At 40.1% G+C, this 24,739-nt stretch overlaps 1 protein-coding gene across 1 annotated transcript in view; it reads right to left on the reverse strand.

Annotated features, from left to right (window-relative positions):
• Nucleotides 1-22,529, reverse strand: part of c5h21orf91 (chromosome 5 C21orf91 homolog) — a 39,735-nt gene extending 17,206 nt beyond the window's left edge. The window contains exons 1-2 of the mRNA XM_034683935.1: nucleotides 22,394-22,529; nucleotides 17,581-17,712 (exon numbers count right to left, since the gene is read on the reverse strand). Of these exons, the coding sequence (XP_034539826.1) occupies nucleotides 17,581-17,707 (127 nt within the window). The 5' untranslated portion in view covers nucleotides 17,708-17,712; nucleotides 22,394-22,529. The remainder of the gene's footprint in view (nucleotides 1-17,580; nucleotides 17,713-22,393) is intronic.
• Between the last annotated feature and the right edge of the window lie 2,210 nt (nucleotides 22,530-24,739).

Here is a 24,739-nt window from a genome sequence, read left to right on the forward strand (position 1 = left end):
GCATTATTATTTTACATATCGTACATATAAATACAGTAGCTATCGAACATGGTGAGGCAAACATCAAAAAAGGGATGTTGCCAAACTACAAGCTGTTAGGGGCGCAGAACAAATCAGCATGTGGCTTCAACAGGAAACAGAGGCTGGCCGGCAGCACTTACCACGAGTATCACTTTGAACACTTGCAAAGGTCTATGAAGACTGTAATGCAGTTTGTAATGACTGAATTGTTGCTTTTTCAAAACACATTTTAAGACTGTAGGTTGAAAGAACTGTTTCTTGTGATATTTCAATCCCCTTTCCCGTCTTTTGAAAGCTTCATGCCTGCAGGATCTAAGCATAATAGTCATTTCAGTGTAATGTGGGACACTCTGCATTAGTGGATCATATATGGCTCTGTATATAGGAAGGATCCAGCACATTGTACAACTGAGTTTGAGAAGAGCTATTCTTGGCTCCTGCATATTGACGTAAGTGCCAGGAAAGACTTAACTTGGATTAGATTTGTGAAGTAAGCAGCACAGTGTTCATGTAAAAGTATGTGAGATGTGTTTGAGACTATTGCCTACTGAACGGCCAATAAATCTCTCCGCTAGAAGCTGCAGAAGCTTTCCGTCTATCAAACAGCCATGTTATAATCCGATCAGACTCGGTCTTTGGACTACCACAAAAACTCACTTACTACCCCTTTGCAGAGCAGGAAAATCATTGGCCCACAACCAGGCCAGCGCACCACCAGCCAAAGACCTCACTCCAGCTAAGCAGCTTAGCACTACTGTCTTTCATGGCTGTACACATGAGCACGGGGCGGGCACACACACACGCATTGACTATTCACTAGAGGTGAATTAACATTGTTCGGCTGTGACAGCTAGAGACACTGAACACAACAGTGTTGATGACGGAGAGGCTTGTGCTTTCCTGCTCTTTTGTGAGGAGGGTGTCAAGGTTAGTCTTTCATTCAGTTAAACAAACACACTTAGGCCAGATGGAGGAATGTACAATATAAACTAGTATGTCACTCAGTTTTCAGTGCTTTCTGAGTCTGATGCAGATTATTTTAAACCACTGGAATCAGGAGAGACAGATCCTCAAATAAAACAGACAGTAAATAGTTCTGGTAAAGGAAACTTTGGTTGGGACAATAGATATGTTGATGCATTGTGCATTTATGGGAGAATACATTAACCTTAAACAATACAACAGCTAGGGGTGGGAATCGAAAACCGGATCCGACTTGGAACCGGTTCCAATTGATCAATTCCATCGGAATTGTACACCTCAAATGTTATCGATTCTTCTTAACGATTAATTTCCCAGCATTACGTCACACACTCTGCGACGCAGAAGTCCTTCAACCAATTCAAAGTATTTTCCTCCAGGCTCCAGGGGCCACGTCCGGACTCATGTGGCCGAAAATGAGGCACCGAGAGCGGGTAAAATACCTCCGTGATGACCCCCAGAGGAAAAGCATTTTTCCTCTCCAAATTCAAAGTGTTTTCATCCAGGCTTGAGGGGCCACCCCCCGACTCACGCGGCCGAGAATGAGGTCGACCTATTGTTCAGTATGTTCAAGTTGAATACATTCATGTTCAGTCTTGTGCTGATATAATTTTGGAAAAAATAAAATGGTTCCTTTTGGTGAGGAAGACTGTGTAGAACTACTTTTTCTCCCCTCAAAAAAATACTCAGGAATCGTTTGGAGAATTGATAAGGAATTGGACTGAAAAGCAGAATCGACAATGGCATTGACATTGATAAAATCTTATCAATTCCCACCCCTAACAACAGCATAAATAGAGCCCTATAACACAGGACAGGTCCCAGCACAAGCTCAGAGGCAGGGACAACACCAGAGGACATTTCTCTCTGCTGGGCATCTGACTGTTAAGAGACTCCTCTCAGACAGCAAAACAAACAGGCGCACCGCAGGTAGATGGAGGGATTGTGTAGGAAGTGATGGCTTGTGGCGTCATTCACTAAGGGATACAACATTATTAACCCCAAGCCTTCAGATATTACACAGCAACTTTGAGCAACTCACACAGGAATTCCACCAGATCCGTCTCCGATCCGCTTCGGTCTGGCTCCGTGCTCTCTCTTCCGTCAACACCCAACGGTTGCGTTTTCGGAACTCGGCACCGAGCAGGACCACAGCTGACCAGACAGCTGTAGTCATGTGACAGTGTTTTCCTGTGGTAATCACTGAATCAACGATTATCCGAATCTTCTCTTTATCCATAACACCAAGTCTTGCCTCCCTACACTGGCTTCCAGTCAGCTACAGAATTCATTTCAAAATCCTTCTGTTCGTATGTAAAGCACTTCATGCTTTGGCCCCCACTTACATCTCAGAACTCCTGTCTCCGTATCAGAGCACTCAGATTGTGACAACAAAACTTCCTGCCTTACCGAAAATTAAGGACAAATAGATATGGGGACAGGGCCTTCTCCATCTGTGCCCCAAAACTGTTGAATTTGCTTCCCCCCACTGTCCGATTCTCCCCCTCTGTCTATACTTTTAAAAATTCGTCTCAAATTGCACTTTTATTCATTAGCTTTTAACTGCCCCTAACCACACTGGCTCAGATTCTCACTGCACTGTTAATTGTATTTATTGTCATTACTGTTGTTATTATTACTGTTCATTTAATGTTTAATTATATTGCTCTCTTACCACTCTTCTTTCCCTTTCTCTTCTTCTGTTTGTGTGTTTTTTTTAAAATTTCATTTTCTTTTTGTTTTTCTCATTTTCTGTTGTAAAGCACTTTGGATCAACTGTGTTGTGTGTAAAGTGCTATATAAATAAAGTTGATTTGATTTGATTTGATCCATGTTGTCTTTATGGTCCTCTGAAAACCTCTGACCTGTTGACTCCAGGCCTGGCTCTGCTCATCATGACGGTTTGTTGTCATAGTTAAGTGAAAAACAATCTGGCGATAACACTGAGTGTTTTATTCCGAAAATTAACCGGATGTTTTAATTTGTTTTGGTGCCTGACTTCCTGTGCTCCTCGATCTGTTCTGTGCAGATTGATGCATCCTGCTCAGGGCATCCGGCAAAAATTGAAGTCTTGCGTATCTGATCCGGAGGGCTCCGACCTGCCAAATCAGAGAAGCAGCCGGAGCGCAACGGAGCGGATCCAGCAGGAGTTAACATATTGACTAGAATAGAAAGCTGTTAGATCCGGTGCTGTGATGGCTCCGAGACAGACTGGACACGGATCTGGTGGAATTTGGCTTTAAGTCAAATCCGTCCATCTTTAAGTCTGTTTGGACGTTTGAGCCAGTTTCATGATATTCTCTCCAGATGTCACTAACAATATAAACCGGGACATGGGATAGGGGGACAATCTGAAATTGAACATCCTTCTTAGGCCTGGAGGCATAAAAATGTTCATCACAGATGTTCTTGTCAAGATACTTTCTCATTTGGGTACAGGTAAGTTTGGAACCTGGGGGAGCAGCTCCAAAGCACAAAGTAAGTAATGATGATTTTTGGATGGGTAATTCTCTGCAATAGTTAGCACGGCAACACCCCCAACATGGCATCATAATAATCCTCAGGCTGTAAAGAGATGAAATCTCTCTGTTTGATCTTATCCTGCTGTCTGTATTTAGTATCAACAGTTTGGCCCACACTTAATTCAGACATCAACACTGCAGACTTTTTGGCCAATAGCAACACAGAATTGCTCTTTTCTCGTGTCTGGAGAAGTGTATACTTGTTGTTTGGCTCTGAAGAGTTAGCATGTATGCTGAGCAAGGACACTGGATCCTTGACCCACTTCAGAGGAGCTGGTACTGGGAAAAGTGGGGTAGAGGTCATCTGTGTTGAGGTGTCAAACCGAGCTGCATGGCACAGCTAAGCGGAATGTGTTGTCAGCAGCTGCACAGGCAAACTTGGACACCAACATGGAGCTCATCTGAACAACAGTGAACTCAACGACACGGGAACTCTGAGCGCCTCTCAGCAGCCACGGAGTTTGAAAAAGATAACCAACAGACAGCTGCACTAAACCACACTTACCCAAATCAACACAGCACGTGTTTCATTTACATACTGAGGCAGATTGTATCATGTAAACTGAATGAGGCTGATCGCTGCACCATCTGCTTTGCCTGAAGATCACTGAAACTTGCAAAAAGACTTGACAAACTTCACAGTTGCAAACAAAACAACTTCATTCTGGCAACATGGTGAATTCAGAGGAACATATGGACACGCAAGAGCAAAGAACATGATTAAAAGTTAATTGGAAGTGTAACAGAGATACGGGGACACCTTTGCTGTGGCCTCTGTCTACTGTTACCTTCTTCAATGTTCATCACTCTGAGGAGAGAGAAGATAACCGTCTTTAAAAAAGGAGTGGATGACACTGACAGTACTTTAAGCGGCTTAGATTTGAGGATGAGATAGTTTGGAGTAGGGTTGCAAAGGGGTGGAAAATTTCCAGTAAATTTCTGGAAAGTTTCTGGTAAATTTCCATGGGAAGTTAAGCTGGGGAATTTTGGAAATATTCCAAATTGGAAACTTTCCATGGGAATTAATGGGAGTTAACTGGGAATTAAGGGCAATTTAATGGAGAGGTGTCATATCCAAGCATAAATATGTTTTGTTATAAGCAGACATCCATCCAAAATAATACATTAAAACAGATACATTAAAAGTAGATCTTTATCAAGTGTTAATTATGTTATTGAACAATCAATTATTTCATTGAGGAACAAAAACATGAATGTTAAGTTAAATATTATTCATCCCCCCCGACCCAACTCATTAAAAAATTAACAAAAATGCAATCCCAAAAAAGTCCCATTAAAAATGTAAAATGAAAAGAGCTGCTCTCCCTCCACAAAAGTCCCATTCAACATGCAAATAAAAAAACATCTTCCCTCCAGCTTCTCAAGCCTAGCCTCTGCATTTTTGTTAAACCATTTCAGCCAATGGGCTGTTCTTGGGTCTCACCAACATCCTCCATGTTCACTTCCTCAACATCAAACTACGACTCTTCCTCTTCAGTGTCACTGTCCAGACTTGTTGAGGATGGCTCTGCATAGATATTCAACTGTATCTGCATGAAATCTGGTTGTTTTAGTCAGGATTATGCTGAAATATATTTTCCTCTACTATATTTAAGTTCCCTATTAAGAGCCAACCTTCAATTTAGTACATTCCTGGTTTATTCCTGTTTATTCCCATAAATTCTCATTAATTCTCATGGAAAGTTTCCAACTTTGAAAATTCCCGGAATTTTGCAACCCTAGTTCGGAGCTCCACAGACAAAAAGACAAACACATCAGAGCTAGAGACAATCAAAAACAAACTTTGTTAAATGTATTTGAGCAGCTACTGCAGACTGTAAATTCTTATAAAGGGCTATTTATACCCACCAGTTAAAGACACACATAAAAAGTAATCCATTATTAGGGATGGGTACCTTTCACATTTGAACCGAAACGGTACCGATACCCGGTACCTGGGAATCAGTACCGGTACTCAACGGTACCAATTTTCGGTACTTCTGTGTTTTTATGTGGTAATACATATTAATAAAAAAAAAATCACAAATTTGTTTAATTTAACATATTTCTTTAATTTAACATGAAATGAACAGAAACAGGATTATATGGGTGATTAGATATATAAGCTGACACGTGCTCGTAGCGTCTAATTGCTCTTTCGGGAGTTTATCAATGAACACACGTGAATGCCTGCGGACGGGGAATAGTTAGTTCTCCGTCTCTTTATAATAACAGAACACACAACTTACTTGTTGGACATTCACGCACACAGGGACGGTTATAAACAGGGCAGGTAGTCGGAGCGAGAGCGTCAGTCTCAACCATAGACTGTATAAAATAAACTCAATCCTTCTGCAGTTCTGCCTCGCGGTGAGTGCGCGCCCGTCAGCTGCAGGCTCCGTTTGGCACGCTCCCGCACAGATGCAGAGAGCAGAGAGCAGAGACGTCCACCCGATCAGTCTGACTTTATTACAGGGGGAAAGTCTGGAAACTCGCCTCCTCTTCCTCTCCCTCACAGTCACAGGGATGCGTTCAGGTACCGAAACATGGTACCGTTTGATTTTATGTGAATCGGTACTCGGTAGTACCGACGGAATTCAGTCGGTACCTATAAAAGTACCGAATTCGGTACCCATCCCTATCCATTATACATTAAGCTTTACAGTACTAAATTAAAGAGCTCAGAAAAGCAGACTATCCAGGAGGGTCTGAAAATCTCTGGATCCCTGCTGTGTTCAAACATACAGCTACCACAGTCAACATAATTAGGCCTCTATGCACCCCAGGGTGAAGAGTTCAGCCACAATGAATGAGCTGTTTATAGGACCATGCTACAAAAGACCCCGTAGAGCAGCGACCAGAAAAAGCTCAGACTGAATCACTCCTGCCTCTCGCTGCAGGAATTTTTTTTGTTATTCCACTCCAAACTCCGGCTGATTCAACTGTCAGACCTCAGCAAAAAGACGGCCCGCATTATGTAAGAAGATAAAGGAGTGGTGCTGGTGGTTAGCTTAACCTGGCGGCTCAACAGATGTCTGGTCTGACGTGGTGTGAGAGTAGACCAGGAGACTGTTAAAAGGAGACTAACGGGCTGAAGGTTCAAACACTGAAAAACTCACACACCAGTGTCAGATGTCTCAGGTCTTTTCAGAGCACAGCTGATCACATCTGTTAGAACCAAGCAGCAACCTCCAGCCGTGAGAATTGAAGCCAATGCGGAAGTGTTAAAAAAATGCAGTTTCTTGTGTGTTCGCTTGAGGCTGGCCCAGAAGTACTGGAAACCACATACACACCTATTCATAAAAGACGATCTTTACAGCAGAAATAAACATGTTTACAGCCGGGTACAAAAGACAAGTGTAGTCTGGATAGCTCATTTCTCAATCGGCACACACTGTACGTCACAGATACTACATCCATTATTTATGCAGTCTATGGTTAGAACAAGCTCATTTGAAATAAACCTTCCTGGTTTCATTTGTGCTGTACTGAGCACAGAGCTTTTTCCTAAAAGAAAAACGTAACTGCTGTTTTCACTGACATGACGTAGCATGAACATAAAAAGAGAAGTTCCATGTTTGATCGGACAGTTATCTTTTGCACATTGTTCGTTGTATCTCTGACTGCAACCCAACTACCGTCTGTCACCCAACTACCGTCTGTCACTTCAATGACACTTTATTCTGATGAGGACTTTTCCAACCATGAAGTTTGCTACTGCAGTTTCTTATTTACACCTGGATACCAGTGAGGTATGGCTGATCTAATCACATTTGGGACAACACACAAAGTGCAGGTGTGAATGCACCCACAATGCAAAGAGAGAATGCTCACACCACATTTGGTCTGTGCACCACCTCCACTGGAGCACATGGTCACATGTGCACAACAGTGTGTAAACAGTGTGCGTCATTGGCAACATCTAAGTACTGCCCAGTCCCCATCACCAGGGTAATGAGGGACTGCTTGAAACTGATTTCATTAATCTCAGCTTTGTTTTGTATCATTTTATGGTACATTTTTCCTCTAATACTTCATGTTTAAACTACAATGGAGTGTTCACACAGATTATGGCCCTTCCTAATTCAGAAAGAGACACTTCATTTTAACTTTCAACATGTGACGATCATGTACAGGGCAGAGAATGTGATTTAGGGCCCTATGATTTCTGCGTTCATGGAATCGCGGACGGAATCGCGGAATTGGCCAATAAAAACAGAATTTACTGTTAGACGTGGAATACCATAGAAATTGACATAATGTGACTCAAATGCTGTCATCATGAGGAGAAGGAACGTTTGTCTGGGGAAATGTTTCCGGGGACCGCTCCTTCTTGGCACCACCCGTGAATCTTCTCACAAACACTCATCCGCCTCCTCCCAAAATAAACAACATGTCGAAGCAGCCACCAGAAAAACCGGCTAAGTCTGCAAAAAAACTACGAAACTCATCTCTTACTCCAAAATACAGAGCTAAACAGTCCCCAAATGACTTCTATGTATCAGGTGAAATTATTTTTTGCAAATTCTGCCAAGATACTGTTGACTGGAAACATAAAAATACGTGTGATGACCACTTGTCGTCCAAAAACCAAGTGAAAAACAGAGAAAAACAACAAGTGCTATAGCACTTATTGGTACATTGTTATGTTACAACATTATGTTTTGACTTGAAATACTGGGCAAAATTGTGCAATGATGTGTTGCATCAATAAATTTAAGAATCTTTGTGTTTCATTAATGGACATTTTATTCACTGACACAAAAAGGGCACACTATATGGTTGTAAAATAGGTGTAAAGAGTAAAAAACAGAATTCTAAAAAATGAAAATGGAAAAAACGAATCTATAGGGCCCTATAGATTCAGGAACTACATCAGCTTATAAAAGAATACACTAAGTTCACCACAGGAATAAGCTGCTGAAAGTATTATGGGCAGAGGCGGGACAATGTGGTGCCCTGTAAGCTCAGTAAATTGAAAATGCTTTATCAAAGACACAGAAGTGCTTTGCAGGAAAACCTGAAGCAAAAGCCTCCGGAAGCACTTTGTTAAGATGAGAGCAGCAGCTGGTCCTTCCTGTTTACTTTCTCTCCCACACAAGCAAGATAAATGCTGACTGTAAGCAAAAAGTATTTCTTTACCATGCTTTCACAATAATAGGCAGAGTGATTCTAAAGATGTCTGTATAGTTTAACAGCCATGTCTGAGTGAGAAAATGAATAAAAGTGAAGTCTTAGTTTATTCAACGTGTAGTATTTTTCTTTTCATCCATGAACATGTCCGTAATGATCCTTCTTGCATCTTGGTCGAGTTTGAAATAAAGCCGTGACCAAAGGACGTGTCGCATTAATGCTTCTGTCCATATACATACACACTCCTTCTATCCGCTGAGTCATCACATTGTCTTAATATATAGTTTTTAAAATGAAGATGAAGTCATAACATTAATATCCAGAGTAGTTACTGGAGATGTATGCTAATACCAGGTGTACTCAGAGCTGTTCACTTGTGATCAGTTCAGCCAGGACTCAGAACAAACAGGGCTTGAAGCTTTGGCTGAATCCAAGGTTTGACTCTGACTCTCTCCCTTGCTTAAAGATACAGTGTGCCGAAATGTGAACATTGTGAAATATCTAGCAGTCAGATCAAAAATTTAAACACTCCAACGTCACTCGACCACTCACTGAATACGAAAACAAAACAGCACAAGGCTGTTACTAAATTGTCCATTCTGTGCTTCTGTAGGTACATGGCAGTACATGAAGGAAGGGGACCGACTCCTATGAAGGCTCAAAAGGTGCATTTCGACCAAGAGTTCTGGGGTCTTTCAGCCCCCAGAACCACTTTACCCTGAACTAAAAGGTTCTGTGCCCCCCTATTGTTGTCTGCATTTCGACCGCAGGCTGAAGCCTTGGGTAGATTGTGCAAATCAGGCCAGTGGCGTATGGAGGAAATAAAAAGTAAATGCACTACACCACCAGACCAGTAGAGGGCAGTAAAACAAATATTTGACATTCATCACAGATGACACCATAGAAGCAGACGGGCAGGCAGGTATCATATGAGCAACACAACAGTTAGCCTGTTAGCATATAAGAGACTCGCTGTTTTAGAACCTGCTATATTAGTAGCAAAGACGTTTCAACATGGCTTTAAAAAAAATTTTAACTGAAAAAGCCGTGGCAGAGATTGGCCAGTGTTTTGATTTAAACCGCGACCCTGTTAACTGACGACTTTCAGACGGATGCATCCCTCATAAACGTCTTTAGACAATCATTAAATACTTATCTGATGAGGATATTGAATCTTAAAACTCACTATGTGTTTCAACAACTGTGTAAACTCCACAAACACAGTTATGTTCAGCTGAAGGTCTCCAGTTTACTGGGTCACTTTTAAAACCGTAACACCGGGAGAGACACATTTGCGTTGGGCTGAGAGAAAACTACTGTTAAAAGCTGCAAATCAAGTGAATCACAGCTTCTTCTTTTGAAAAATACAAAAAACAAAACAGATAGAACAAATGAAAGAAAGATAAATCAAGTGAATCATAGATGTGTGTGATGTTATTGTGGATGGCGGGCAGAATAAAAACACTGCGATTAATCTACCAATCAGACACGTTCAGCATTGCAGGCCCTGCCCCCCAAAAGCCCCGGGGCCTTTGAAAAGTACTACCCACCTAGCAGGGGCTTTTTAGGGGCGAGTTTATAACAAAGAGACTCTTTACACTCAGGAAATTATACACTCATCAAACATACTTTCCATTTCTACCAAGTTGATTCTGCTAAATGCCACCAGATACTAAACACCATACCAACTACTACTACAACTATATATTAATCATTGGTATCACAGTCATTACTTGTTTTGGTTCAAGTGTGAGGACACACAGTCGTATAGAAAGTGAACATTTGTTGGAAACACAGAGATTTCTTCCTCTTGAAACCCCTTCATCACTTTCACAGAAGATTAACAATAAGTGGAGAGGGGCTTAAGTGGCTCTGGGTGTTTTGGTGTGTTAACTGCAGCAGCTCTGTGGTTCACTGCTGTGTTGTGTTGACGCTCAAGGCTGTGTAACCATGTGTGGTACAAAGCTCAGATGGTAAAACAAGTACAAAGAAAAGAAAGGCCTGAAAGTAAGAAATGCCCAGTTTGGAAGAGATTGAGCGATGTATAAATAGATAACTTCTACAGGGTACTTTTGATAGAACCAGCACACACAGGCCAAAGCTGTTTCCTCGGGAAACAACCACTTGGAGGTACAACAAAGGCTGCACTTCCTGCTTCAAACTGCTCACAACGATTGTTCTACAGGCAGCCCTCACGTTTACTTTCTGCAGCTGGTTCTTCTGTAGGCTGAAGCCTCAGTGAGAGACAACTCTGCACCCTGTCAACATAAACATCTTGCTCCAAGCTCATGTTTAACCTACTGGAACCTAAGATGACTTTTTTTATTACAAGTTTATCATGTGCATTAGTTGATTTACAGCTCTATCTACCCTTTTCTGTGAGCCCTGTGTGTGTGTGTTAGCAGCTGATGTGCAAACAGACAAGTCTGAGCAGACCGTTTACATGCTAACCTCGGAGCAGAGCTCGGGGAGGTGGTGGGTGGAAATGAATCCTTAAGTATAAGCAGTTAACTCATAATGGGTCTGCTCTCTGCTGTGACAAAGCTGCACTGCTGCAGTTGGTTAGAGCTGAGCAATACCACAAGAGCAATGTGTTATACCAATAAAATGTTATTTCAGACATTTCAACGGGACACTCCACTGGTTTTATACATGGAGTTTAATTGGATTGTCATAAGGAGTGCGACTCAATCGAAGAAAACAGCTTTAAAATGTTGTTAGTCACTCTGGAGGGGGTAGAGTTTGAAAAAAAAACCTGAAGAATGATTTCAGAGTTTTCCAGACAAGGGTTGGGAGATGAGGCAAAAAGAAATCGCTCTTCAGTTTCTATTATACTGAAGAATCTTCAGTATGAAAAGTATTTTGGGAGGGAACCTTACATGCTTGTAAAACCTTTTGAAGCTTGTTTTTGAGTTAGGACTTCTTTGAGTTTTATCACTTATGTAAAAGAGGGTGCTGTATAAAAGGATTTCCATATTGAAATCTAGCCAATGCACTTCTATAGACAGGACAGGAGCTTCACACATAGCAATTCCCTAACAGTGGGATCAGCAGGACATCCAAATAACTGACAATATGACCTTTTTTGTCCATGGTTTCCTGGAGTTCACCTTCACTGTTGCTGTCAAGCCAACTGGTTCAGCTTATTTTTTTTCTCCTTCACAAAAGAAACCCACTTTCTCTACATACAGCAAAAATTGGCTGTTCCTGCTGAGTGACTGTTTTATTCATCCCTATCATATTCATCCCTATCAAAGTCTGTTGTTTGTAATTGTTGTCTACAAACATTTTATTGTTAACTTGAGATTTATGACATCAGGTCTTTCTTCCAAACGAGCAGTGTGGAGTTTGAAAGAATTTGGCATTGAAGGGGCTTAGAAAGGATTAAAATCAGGATATTTTGGCTACTGCTGCTTTGATTTTCACCTTTCATTTTTAATCTGTTCTTTCTTTTGTGAGAGTCCAAGGTTTATTGAAGAGGTATCCTTCATCAATGAAGCATTGCTTAACAAAAACATGAAGGTCACACCCAAACTTTCTTTGCCTGCAACCTTCATCACAACAAAAATTGTTACAGCTAGGGTTGGTAGTCAGGGAAAACTAGCATGAATTTGAATGTAGAATTTCCTCAGGACTCCATCTAACCCCTCCTCTAGGAGTTCCTCCAAATCGACATCCCCACTCACATGCACGAGCGCCGCTGATTCGCGACCATATCATCGTGACTGATTCAAGACCGGTCCTCAGCACATCGTTTGTAGGGATACACCAATCCTACTTTTTAGGTCCCAATACCGATATCGATACCTGGGCTTTGGTATCTGCCGATACCAATACTAGCCGATCTGATCCCGGTATTGATTTAACAATCTCTATTCTTTAATGTGAGGATAGAATCTTGTTTTGGCAACTTCAGGCTTGTCTGACTTTGTAAACCAAAATAAACTAAACTAAACTAAACTAAACTAAACTAAACTGCAGAGTCTCTGTAGTTATCCTCCATCATGCTCCACCGGGCAAAAATGCACAGACCGGCCAGCGTTGATGACGTAGGAGACGCACATGGCTGTTGTAAACACAGAAAAGCATAGAACTGAGATGAATGGATCTGCCATATGGATCGGCACTATATATCGGCTCTTTGTCACCAATATCCGATTTAGCTTTTTGAGTCTGATCTTGCCGATATTCGATACCAGGATCGGATCGGTGCATCCCTAATCGTTTGTGTTTTGCACTACACCAACTCATGTCTCACTCAGCAGTAAGAAAACACCAAAACATTATCATAGTGAAAGTTAAAAACAAAAAACAAACATGGCTATTGTTAGTACTCACAACTGTCATGATAGTATTATCCGGTTGTGCCGGTGACATGATATTAGATCCAAATTTCCTGTAGGACTTACTAAATGTAATTAATTGTTTTGCTTGTCAGAGCCCCCGTGGTGAGAGCTTTTTAGACTCTGATCCAGACTACAGTCCTGAGCAAAGCATCCTCATCGGATCAGAGGGGACAGGCCCGAGGTCAAGCTAGAGGGGCAGCAAATGGAGGCAGGGGAAGCAGAGGCAGAGGACAGGGAGCGCACGCCGGGGAAATGTCCGAACAGGAGGCGGCAGAATGGTAGGACGGGTTTTGATTGGTTTCATAATGTGGACCCTAATGACGGTGATTGGTTGGTGTTTTCCCAGGTTTTCTTCGGCTGTAGATATCAGCTTTTTTCACTCTTTTTTAAGAACACATTATGTATTGATTGCCGTCGGGACATAAAGATAATTTTAACCAGTATAACAAAAAGTGTATCTAAATCTGACTACCAACCCCAGCTTTAACTCATTGTGTGATGGCTTATATAATTAGCCTAATAATAATAAATATTTTATATATGCGTATTCCTTCTTTTTATTTTTCTGATCTTTCTTTTCTTATCTTCCTGTCTGTATTTTTATTTAGGTCTGAAATGTGACTGAACCAGTCAGTGCAGTTATCATTGCTGTAGATATTTCTTGAAGGTTAGACAGCTTCCTCAAATGAAGTCCATAATTCTGTTGACTTATTTAGTGTAGAAAGCATTAAATACAGAGGGATTTTATCTGTGACACCGTTGTGAATCGTCTGACCCAATATACTCTCCCTGTTAAAGAAATCGCAAGGAGTAATTCTGCATCAATTGCTTCTTATAAATATTCACAACCAGAAGCATGGAGCAAGACGCCCATGAATATTCAGCACACTTGAGATAGCATGATATGGTTTAGGACAAAAAGAGTCTGAGAGGGTGGGTTTTTGTTTTCAATCCCTCTCTTTCATATTTTCCGTACACTCTGCCTGCTCGTGTCCTGATTGGACTTTTGTTCTCTTCTCCTTTAATGAAGAATGGCACAGAATGAATGATGTCTCTTTTTATGTCTACACGAGCAGTCAGCGGGCACACGGCTCGGCCAAGGTTTCCAATCAGCCATGCCTAAAGTGTCCACATCCAGCCTGGCAAGCTCGCCTCCCATTTATGATTCGCTCAGCTGCATCAGAAACACGTGCATGTCTGCAAAACCTCCTCTCCTCCTCTCCCCCCCCAGACCCAACAGTTACATAACAGCCACTTCACTGCCACACACAGGCTCCATGAATAACCCTGAACCCCCAGTTATTCACAATGGTATTCATGCTTTGAGGGGTATTGTCAGATACAAACAGCACCAGGGATGCTTGCTGTCATCCTGACTGAAAAATCTAAATCAGCCATCAAGGACTCACTGATGAGCCAGAAAAGCATCCACAGACTTTCTGAAATGTCAGCACATAAATAACCATATTTTTAAAAGATGGACTATCATCTCTGACACTTAAAGTATTCTACATGTCAAAATAAGATGCTAGTGAGCATGAAGGCAATTTATGAAGGTGACCCTGAAACATGCATTTATATTTGCACAACATCCCAATACAACAACATGGAGTAAAAAATAGACTGAGTCTCAGACATTATGCTGCCCATAATACAAATAAAAGAGTCATTCATGGAGTGACTTGAGCAGCACAATTAATCACAATAAAGACATCACAACAGTCTGAGTTTATCACAATAAATATCAAAAATATACATTTATCAAAATACTGAATAACTGAATGCTTGTGTATTTTAACTATGAGATGAAAACCTGGACCAACCTTTCATGCCATTTAAAGCATCAGATGATGCTCATGCTAGCTATCTGTTACTTCCAGATTAATAGGCTCCAATGAAATGGTGGGAAAAAAAGCCTTATGGATTCATTGAAGATTCAAGCTGCAAACACAGGTGTTGTGTAAAACATGAAATAAACAGCAGATGGACCCAAAGCTAATATGCACTTTTTGTTTAATCGTCACACCATGTATCATTATCGCAACATTGGACAATATTACTGGATATTTCATGTTGATATTAGGGATGTCCCGATCAGCTTATTTGGCCCCCGATCAAGATCCGTTTTTTTTAAATATTGTATTTTGCCGATATCGAGTGCCGATCCGATACTTGTGTTTGCTTAGAAGAGTTTATATTTTTATTTTATTTAACCTTTATTTAACCAGATGAGACACAGATAATAGTTGCAAAAGAGATAAGAGAGTTGAGCTGCTTTTTTCACTCTAACAAAAATAAGTAAATAAAAAAATAACTAAAATATGTCTTATGTTTATTTATTTTAACTTAATCCAGCTAGCCTTGTTGTAAAACTCTGGTAAAACGAAATCTGTTTCACAAGCTCTGCTGTATGCGACCCATGAAACTGGTGTTCCTGCATTACAGCACGCTTTAATCCGAGGCTGAACGCAACTCTCATGAGACAGTGCGTGATTCACAATGGCAGCATCAGGCAGAGAGACGGAGAAGGTAAATATTGGGAGTGAAGGCGAGATAGAAACAGGCCTGGTTGAATGCTTCTAACTACGGAGCAACATGCTGGTATAGAGAACGGCAGCTGCCACTTGCCACAGGGTTGCTAATTGTAATGTAACAGACAGGTAGCAGACTGTCCTGTGTTTAGTTTCTGTTTTTGCCTTTTTTAACTATATGTCCCTGGAGAGTTCCTGTAGGGTGCATAGAGCATCCATTTTTTTCTGTAATGTGTCTGGTGGTGCACATGCGAGTTCTACAATAAAATGTAAATCATGGCTTGAGTTTTACATCAATGTCCCATTTATTATTTTATTTTCTCATTATGTATACACAGTTAAGCAAATTCAGACCACTCAATTACACTCGGGCCCTCAGCTGTGTTCAGTGACAGTGGACGTAAATGATCGGCTCAAATGCCGATCACCAATCAATTAAAAAACGTCCAGATCGTCGCCTGATCCAATATTTGAGATCGGTATCGGGACATCCCTAGTTTTTATATCATGTGCCCATACTAGGGATGTACATTTATGTATTTTCCGTGTTCGACTTTTGGAAATGTTAACAATCCATCATCAATAAATCGATAAAAAAAAACATTATTCTTCTTATGTCAAAAACGAGGCAAAATATGTTTTTTCCCCCTAAATTGTATTTTCTACAGCAACAAAATGCATATAACTGACAGTATTGAATACGTGTGCATGTTTAACAGCGATCCAATTTGCGTTATTCACAAGTTCTCTTTTGGCACTGGTTCCTGTGATATCCTAAAATAGCATTAAACATGGGTGATCCGCCTTCCATTCAAAATAACTAGGAGGGGATAATTTGTGGGTCGTGATCAGCACACAGGAAGCAACACAAATGATCCCCTTGATTAAACCTGTGAGAGCAGCACAAAGAGCAGCCACTCTTCTGGTCTGAATAAAGTAAAGAGTCTTTTGATATCAGTGTGTTGGTTTCTGGCAGTAATGGATGAACATGCCAGCAAACATTAAGTGCATCATCTAGACATATTTAGATACTTTTTCTGCTGAATAAAGATTTATGAGCTTAAAGGCAATAAAAGAACAGCTTCAACTTTACGCTTTTCTTTCTACACTTGTCTGAGACTCAAGACTTTTACTGCACACAAACAACAGTATGATTAATCAATACCCCTCCACTCACTTCTCTTATACCAGTGGAAAATAGACCTATAAATCTTTTATGTATATGCATTTCTTCCTGCTGTCAACAGAATGATATACCACTCTAGGAGCTCTTAGTCAGCTGTATAATGCTGTTATACAAGCCGTACACAATCCCACTGTGCACACAAACAAACACACACACTTCTCCATTCAATTCAGCAGTGAGATCTTTGAGACGAGAGCAGAATGAGAGGCATGTCTAATCCCCTTCTGATTTCCCATTCTTCTTCAAATAGGCCACTCGTTAATTAAGAGATGAAAAAACTTCAAACACATGCTCTTGAGTTTGAGTGGCACATCAAACAGGAGAATCACAGTGGCCTGCTTTAGAAAGGGCTTTGGTCCAACAGGCCCATTACCCCGCACATATATCTCATATGCGGTTCCTGGAGAGGATAAAAGGAGTGTGTGTGTGTGTGTGTGTGTGTGTGTGTGTGTGTGGAGGGCAATAATATGAGACGTCAACAAATATGAAAGGTTCTGAGGATGTATTGCAGCTCTGATGATCAGAACAGTTAATCCCGTGTTTCTGCAAAAGTCATTTACTGTGTGATCTAAACACTGGAGATGCTTGGCAGCTAATCCACCCTCATAAGAGCGTTTCTATACGAAGCTAGCTCTTGAAAATGCTGGAGATGAAGGTCAATTTTGTTCTGAATCCCATCAGAAAGATAAAAATGAATGTGTGCATGCCTCACGGCAGAGAGAGGTCATACTGTAGATGAGAAAGCACGCTAAGAAGTCTGTACAGACTGAGACCTGCAGGCTGATTTGAAACCTTGACTAGCACAAATATACATGTAAGCTGAGTGTGAAAAACATCTGCCCCCAACTCGTGTTTCTTACCTTCAATGCTGAGTTCAAAGCAGACATGACAGAATGATAAGGTCCCCGTTTCTGTCTCGAGCTTGCAGACACTGCAGATATTGTCGTCATTCAGATCAATGTTCACAAACTGCTCCTCTTCATCCATGCTGCCTCTGGAAGAAAAACAACCAGTTAAAGATGGCACATGACCAAATACCAATGCACAACAACCACCCAGCTCATTTCAGATAATTAGGTCATACATACAAATGCACTCATTAAAAATGCATTTCTGGATAGTATTGGTGGGGGGATCATTTTTGATTCATGTTGTTTTAGGGACAGAATTCAGTAAAGAGGCAGTGTAGATTTTAATTTGAAGTCTGTAATGTTATCAGTTTGGTACCACACACGCTGATATAATGCTAAGGGTTGTTGCAGACATTTAAAAATTGAACAGGACAGTCTCCGATCACTGTGTCAACCAAATTTTGGGACCTACTTGTGATGTCAATATCAAAATTCAAAACATGCACATCTTAACCCTCCTGTTATGTTGCAGGTCAAAATAACCCTTTTAAAGTCTATTTTAGGTAATATGTGCCTTCCAAACCAGCGAAATGCAGCATAAAAATCTGGGCTTGAGTGACAGAAACGGTGTCAAGTTAATTTATCAACATCACTTCATAAAATAAATTAAAAAACTTTTTTTTAAATAAAATAAACAAAAATCAATGTCATGTAAAACTATTGTATTTATATTTAGGGCTTTCCAATATACATTCAAACAAGTTTTAACGTGAATTTAGATGAAAAACGAGTGAGTCATCCTCATTGAACCATGATCTGAGAATTAAAGAACACCAATGGACTAAATCTTGATTTCAATGTTTAGTAATGGTGTAAAAAATGAGATTTAAAAAAATTGTATCGGGATTTTTTTGGGGTTCTGACACTTTTGGATAATTGAATATGCCCCGGGTGAAATTGACCGAGAAACAATATCGCTGTTCCAGAGAAACGAACATAACAGGAGGGTTAAAACAACAGTTGTATCTACTGAACAGTTCATTCTGAGTTGACAATCTGTTCCACCCAGGGTGTAAAATTAACACCCGCCAAGTGCCAATGGTAGGTAAAAAAATTTGTTTGGTGTTTAAAACAAAAACACACACCCGCCAGTGGCCGATGGAAAATGTTGTATTGCACGTGAGGTTTTGTTTTCATGCTTTCGCCCATTTCTGCCGACTGTCAGGCTATTTTGACCCTCGTGGGGCGCTGTACTTGTGCTGAGTACGTTGGGAACAGCGTGACGTCGGCTACTGGAGTTCTATTCATTCCCTTTGCTTGAAGAACCATGGCGGGAAGAGCATATCGAGGAAGATGTGGCGACATATTCAAATATTTTTATATTTAATATTTCTAATACATGATGATGCAGCAGTCACCTTGAAATGAAGTATAACCTAATAAAATAGCAATAATCTAATTTTATCAGTACATAACTGTATTCTTTAAGTGATGCTTAAGTTGGATTTTCATAATAAAAGCGTATGGTAATTATTTTAAATCAAATAAGGCATGGTTTTTTTATTTGGCCGGTGAAAAATATTCCTGGCCGGTACATTTTTTCGAGGTCACTAGCCAATGGCAGCTGAGGTAAAAAGATAATTGTACACCCTGGTTCCACCTAAAGCTCAAGTCTCCAACTTGTTCAGGGCAAACATTTAGACAGTCACGTGTTCACCGAGCTGTGAGTAACACATTTGTTCAGCTTTATAACATCCATAAAATCTAAACTGGCAGACACACCAAAGGAGAGCTTTAACATCTGCTCTGGTCTCTCATACCCCATAACACATTTAGAAATGTTGCTGTCAAGTGTGGAAATCATATCAAAAGAGACATACTGTCGTAGCTGTGTCAATCATTTGTCCTATCATTAATCAGAATACTGTTTGAAGCAGTACAACAGATACGGGGGTTTTGAGGCTGATAGTCACACACGTTTTAGAGTAATTTATGCTGGAAAAAGTCATCATGACAGCATTTCATAATCACCCCATACATGTTTTTCTGCATTGTTCTGTAAAAAAAAAAAGGGAATAGAGGTGAAAAAAAGGAAGAAAGAAATGTAAAAAGACGCCTTCCGCTGACATGCATTCGTAAATGTTATTCACTCCATTAACCCGTGATAACAAGGTCCATTCAGGGGTTTTCTCAAGAACTCAATTTACTTTTTGTTTCATTTTCTCAAGACAACGAATCTCATCATAACAATCATGTTTTGGTGATCTAGACTAAAAAAAAACAAAGGCTGATCAGTGTAATAAGCAACACCACGGCTTGCCATGCTGCCATTATCTACATTAATGAGGTCAGATCATCCGATGTTAAATTAAGGTTTGGAGTAGACAACTGAAATTAACTCATCACATGAAAATGGAGAAAATAATGTACAGACAGTAGATATATGTCCAATAAGGGCCAGGGGCAGGTCCAGAGGGTGCCTAGGGGTGGCATGGGAAATCCTTGATGTATGATCAGGCTTTCTGCTTTGTCAGAGGCGGGACTATTTAGGCTGTTTGTAGCTTTCTTCATATTTAAATCCAGCACATGTTCATTGTTGGTACTTTAAGTTGAAGAGAAATACTCTGCATATCAATCTCATAAGATAACTTTAAACGCTGTCTGCCCTCTTACTGTAAAAATATATATATATCTGGACTGTTCCAATGCCAAAACTGTAGTGTGTAAAATGTATTTAAAGTACCTCAACATACTTTGGAGTCCTGAAAGAAAAGCTTACAAAATCATATGTAATTACTTTGTTGTTTTACTCTTTAGTTCCAAAATTATACACAAAAATTATAACATCTGTATGATACTAAGTGTTAGTATTTGAAGTAGACATGTTTAAAGGAAACAGAAAGGGTAAATAAATGCCATTCATTCATGGGTGTCTGTGCACATACTTAATGTCAGTGCCCTGTTTGGGCCATTCCACCCAAAGACAGAATCTGGAGAGACCCCCGCTTAGAGCATCTGAAGGGAACATAAGGCTAATATCACAATATCAGTGAGGGGCTAATACTGACCAGAAAAAGTGACTGACAAATATCAGATAGGCTCTGTTATCACAAGTACTTCAATTTGTTTCTGGAAACAAAGGGACTCCATAAAGTTTACATGTCCAGTGTTTAGTTGAAATGTACATTTTACTTCCTTTCCCCACCAAACCAAAATGAAATGTCAAGAGTATTTATGGCTTAAACCAATACCAACAATCAGACAAGCATTGGGGGCCAAAGCAAAGTCACACAATCCAAATCAAAGTACAAAACAGGAAAGAAAAGTTAAAGACTCTTATTTTAAGAACATCTAAGTTTCAGAACCAAACACCCTGAACCTCTTTGTTGTAACATGGACCAACAGCTCTGCTAAAGGTGCTACAGGTCATTAGCCTGGGTTATAACAGTCTTTGATGAGAGCTCTGCTTCCTGCTGTTTATCACACAAACTGTGTTCACAAAGAGTCAACATTTAATAGTCTTTGAATTGTTCTTGAGGTTAATTCATCTACACGTTTAAGCTTCAATTGAATCATGTCCGAGATAATTAGGTTGACACACTATAAATATACAAAGCTTTGTTGGTGGACAGGCAGCTGTGTTAGAGCAGGGGTTCCCAAACTTTTCATCCCACGACCCCCAAAATATAGATGCCAAAGACTTGTGATCCCCACTGTCCCTCAAAGGGATTTAATGTGGATTCATTTAGCTGGGCTAGAGAAAGTTAGCCTACCTATATGAGCATGTGGCTGTGTTTCCAGTGCTGTTATGAATTAAAGCTACTGATGCTTTTGATAATTCACTGTTCACAAACCCTAAACCTAAGGTGCATTTTGACCAAGAGTTCCAGGGTCTTTTAACCCCCAGAACTACATTCCCCAGAACTAAAAGGTTCCTGTGCCCCCCATTGTTGTCTGCGTTTCAATTGCGGGCTGAAGTCCCAGGTAGATTGTGCAAATCAGGCCAGTGACATATGGAGAAAAAACAATTTAAAATAATATTTTAAAATATTACTAAACTAGTATGCATTCCCAGGAACTCCCACTGTGTAAACTCCAACAAACACTGTTACGTTCAGCCTAAAGTCCCAGGACTTTTTTTGAAAAGTGCTATCCCCAAAGCAGAGGCTTTTCAGGGGGGAGATTAACTGCCCCTGAACTAAATTTAGACCCTGGTTTCTCCGATCGAAACACATGCAGTTCAGGGATAAAGTCCCTAGTTCCAGAATAAAGTTCCTGAGGTCGAAAAATGGCTTTAGAAGTCATTTGGCAAAAAGAAAGGCAGAAAACTTGTTACATTTTCTATTTTCAAGGTTTTATTTCCAGGTTTCCTACTACTTTTTGTCAATATTTTTTGACTATTTTTAAATTATTCAAAAAAACAAACATTCTGGATGCCATCTCCCGACCCCCCAAGGGGTCACGACCCACACTTTGGGAACCCCTGTGTTAAAGAAGAATAGCCAGTGGTAGCATTAAAGAGGCTCAGCTTAAACTTTTACTGCTGGATCTGCATAACCAAGTTAACCATCAAACTGTGTTTTTTTCTTCCATGATAGCAATTAAAACAATTTAATGACTAATACATGTTAGTCCAGCTCCACTCAGTCAGTGTCTGTTCACATACCGTTAAACAAATGCTAACAAGAAGTTAAGCTAGCAGCAGACTGGCATCCTCCGAGTAACTGGCCAGGCTGATTCGTGACCGTTATTTTCCATTGGAGGTTTCCAAAAGAGACGAGGGTGTCACTCGTGTTCACAGACACCACTTTCTGAAACTCACCTGTATCTGTAAAAGTATCCTCTCACAGGTAATCCTGAAGCGCGGACACCTCGGTGGTTCTTCTTCTTCTTCGTTCCGATGAGGACACAAACATCAGCGCGTCACGGTGAAATCCACAGAAGCTACAGGAGCTTCTCTCCCCTCACAGCGGAATGTACCACTAGTTTATCTGAGGGGGGGGACACAAAACTCAGTAGTTTTATTTATGAGTTTTCCTGCCTCTGGTAAAGCAATAAACAACACGTATGTATTTCTTGTGAGGGAGCTGTATTTTACTCATCCATTGATTGTCTTATCAAACGACGAAGTCACATGTGATAGCAGTAAACGTGTGTACACCCCTACGGTTAAATTTAGTTGTATATTCCTAACGTTATCAAAACATTTCCATAACATGGTGTTAGAGCTTTAACTACACTCTACACTGATAAAGTTATCAAGTAATGTGACCATTTTCTCCATGTTTAATATTTTAAGTGAGGCTGTACATCGTCATGTTTGATAACTCTACCATTGGCAGCTTTTTACTTTTTGTTTTCATTCTTCACATGAAGTGACACGTGGGGAATTCCCGCGACAGATTGAGAGGAACAGCCATTAATAGCATAAGAAGTAATTGTTTCCTTTGCTGTAGTGGATTAAACATACTGTCTATGGGATTAACACACGTAACACAGATTCTCAAGAGTTGTATCTGTTCGATTTAGCCTACTTTAACAATAGGGAAGTAGTACGTTGAGAGAGGCAGGGTAATATTGGCTTCTTCACGAGCTTTACTACTACTACTACTACTACGAATCTAAACATGAAATATAATTCGTAAACAGATAAACAATAATTACATTAATTTCAACACAGTAACACCCTTATTATGAAAGTTCTAAAATTAAGGAGTGTAAGGATATTTCAAAAATGGCCTCTACCCATTTTAACAACAAGGTTAGTAGCCTTTTATTTAAATTATTTTATTATTTTAGCTGTTTTCAAATGCTTGTTTTAATTATTTGTGAAAGCCATCTTTTAATTTATTTTGTCATTATCCTTTTTATGTCTCAATTATGTCCCAATTTCAATTGGCCTGTTGCTAAAATGTGCTGAATAAATGAAGGTACACCTTGCCTATAGTCTAGAAATGTAACAGCAGTATAAAGTAGGCTAGTTGCAATACTTACAATCAAAAGTCAGTGTCAAGATACAGCTTATGCAGTTTATAAGGTTGTCATTGAGAATTTACGCTGACTGCAGGCTCCAAGTACAACCACTGGAAATAGGAATACTGTGACTCTTCATGGTCATTTTTTTTTACAATGTTTCTGTTGATCATAATGTTTTCAGCTGAATGTTATGCCCTTCACAAACTTTTTTTTGTCTTATTTGCAGATCCATATCAATGCAAAGGACATACATCTGAGCTATAATCAAGGAATGCACAGATAATACATGTCAGGCCTTGCCAATATGAAGCCATAGGCTCAGTTTTCTATAAGCTACATCAGTGTGAAAAAGTTTATTAGTTTTATTTATATTCTAAAAAATGAAAGAAATAAATCACTTTTCTTATGACTGTAACTTGTCATGCTCTTCAGAGAGCTGTAGCCAGCGCTTACAAAGAATGTGCGCCATCTCCTGGACAAAGAGCAGCAGTGCAACTCTGTCCAAAACTTTCCTCTGTTTTGAGTTTTAGATGCATGACAGTAGAGAGACATTTTACAGTGATTATAGACCTAAAATAAAGCTGGTATCAATTAAATGCTTGCCCAAAAGTGAACAAAATAGGCACTGTGTACTGCCTCCATATTATACAAACCAAATCAGTGTTAATAAAGAGAACTAGTAACAAAAGAAGCTGTATTCCCCTAGATTAAGCACTTTACCTTGCTCACTGAATCTGCTCACATTATGTCCCGGAACAGAGAGCAGAAAAATATCCAATACGTAGGCTGTGTTCTCATTATACTGCTTGTGGTTAATCAAAGCTGAGTTTGTGCGTCCCCCTTACTCATCTGGCAGCCTTGATGCTGTCAGCTGCACAGACAACCTTATTGTGTAATTGAATCATAAATTAGACAGAGAGTATGATTACAAGCAACACAAATAAAGCTGTTACCAATCAAATCTCCCGCAAGGCCAGATAAACATTCAGAGGGAATCCTAAATGAACATTTGAAGACAGAGACTCTTTTCAGAAGTCAAAACAACTCTTGAAAGCTAATGCTAATACATGATAACAATCCCCACTACCATGCAAACAAGCAGACAGCGTGATACATCATGACAGTGCTTCTACAGGTTTGACTTGATTTGTGATCATGAACACATCTATTTATTGCAAAGCTGTGATCATCT

This window comes from Notolabrus celidotus, chromosome 5 (assembly GCF_009762535.1).
Source record: "Notolabrus celidotus isolate fNotCel1 chromosome 5, fNotCel1.pri, whole genome shotgun sequence".
Taxonomy (NCBI): domain Eukaryota; kingdom Metazoa; phylum Chordata; class Actinopteri; order Labriformes; family Labridae; genus Notolabrus; species Notolabrus celidotus.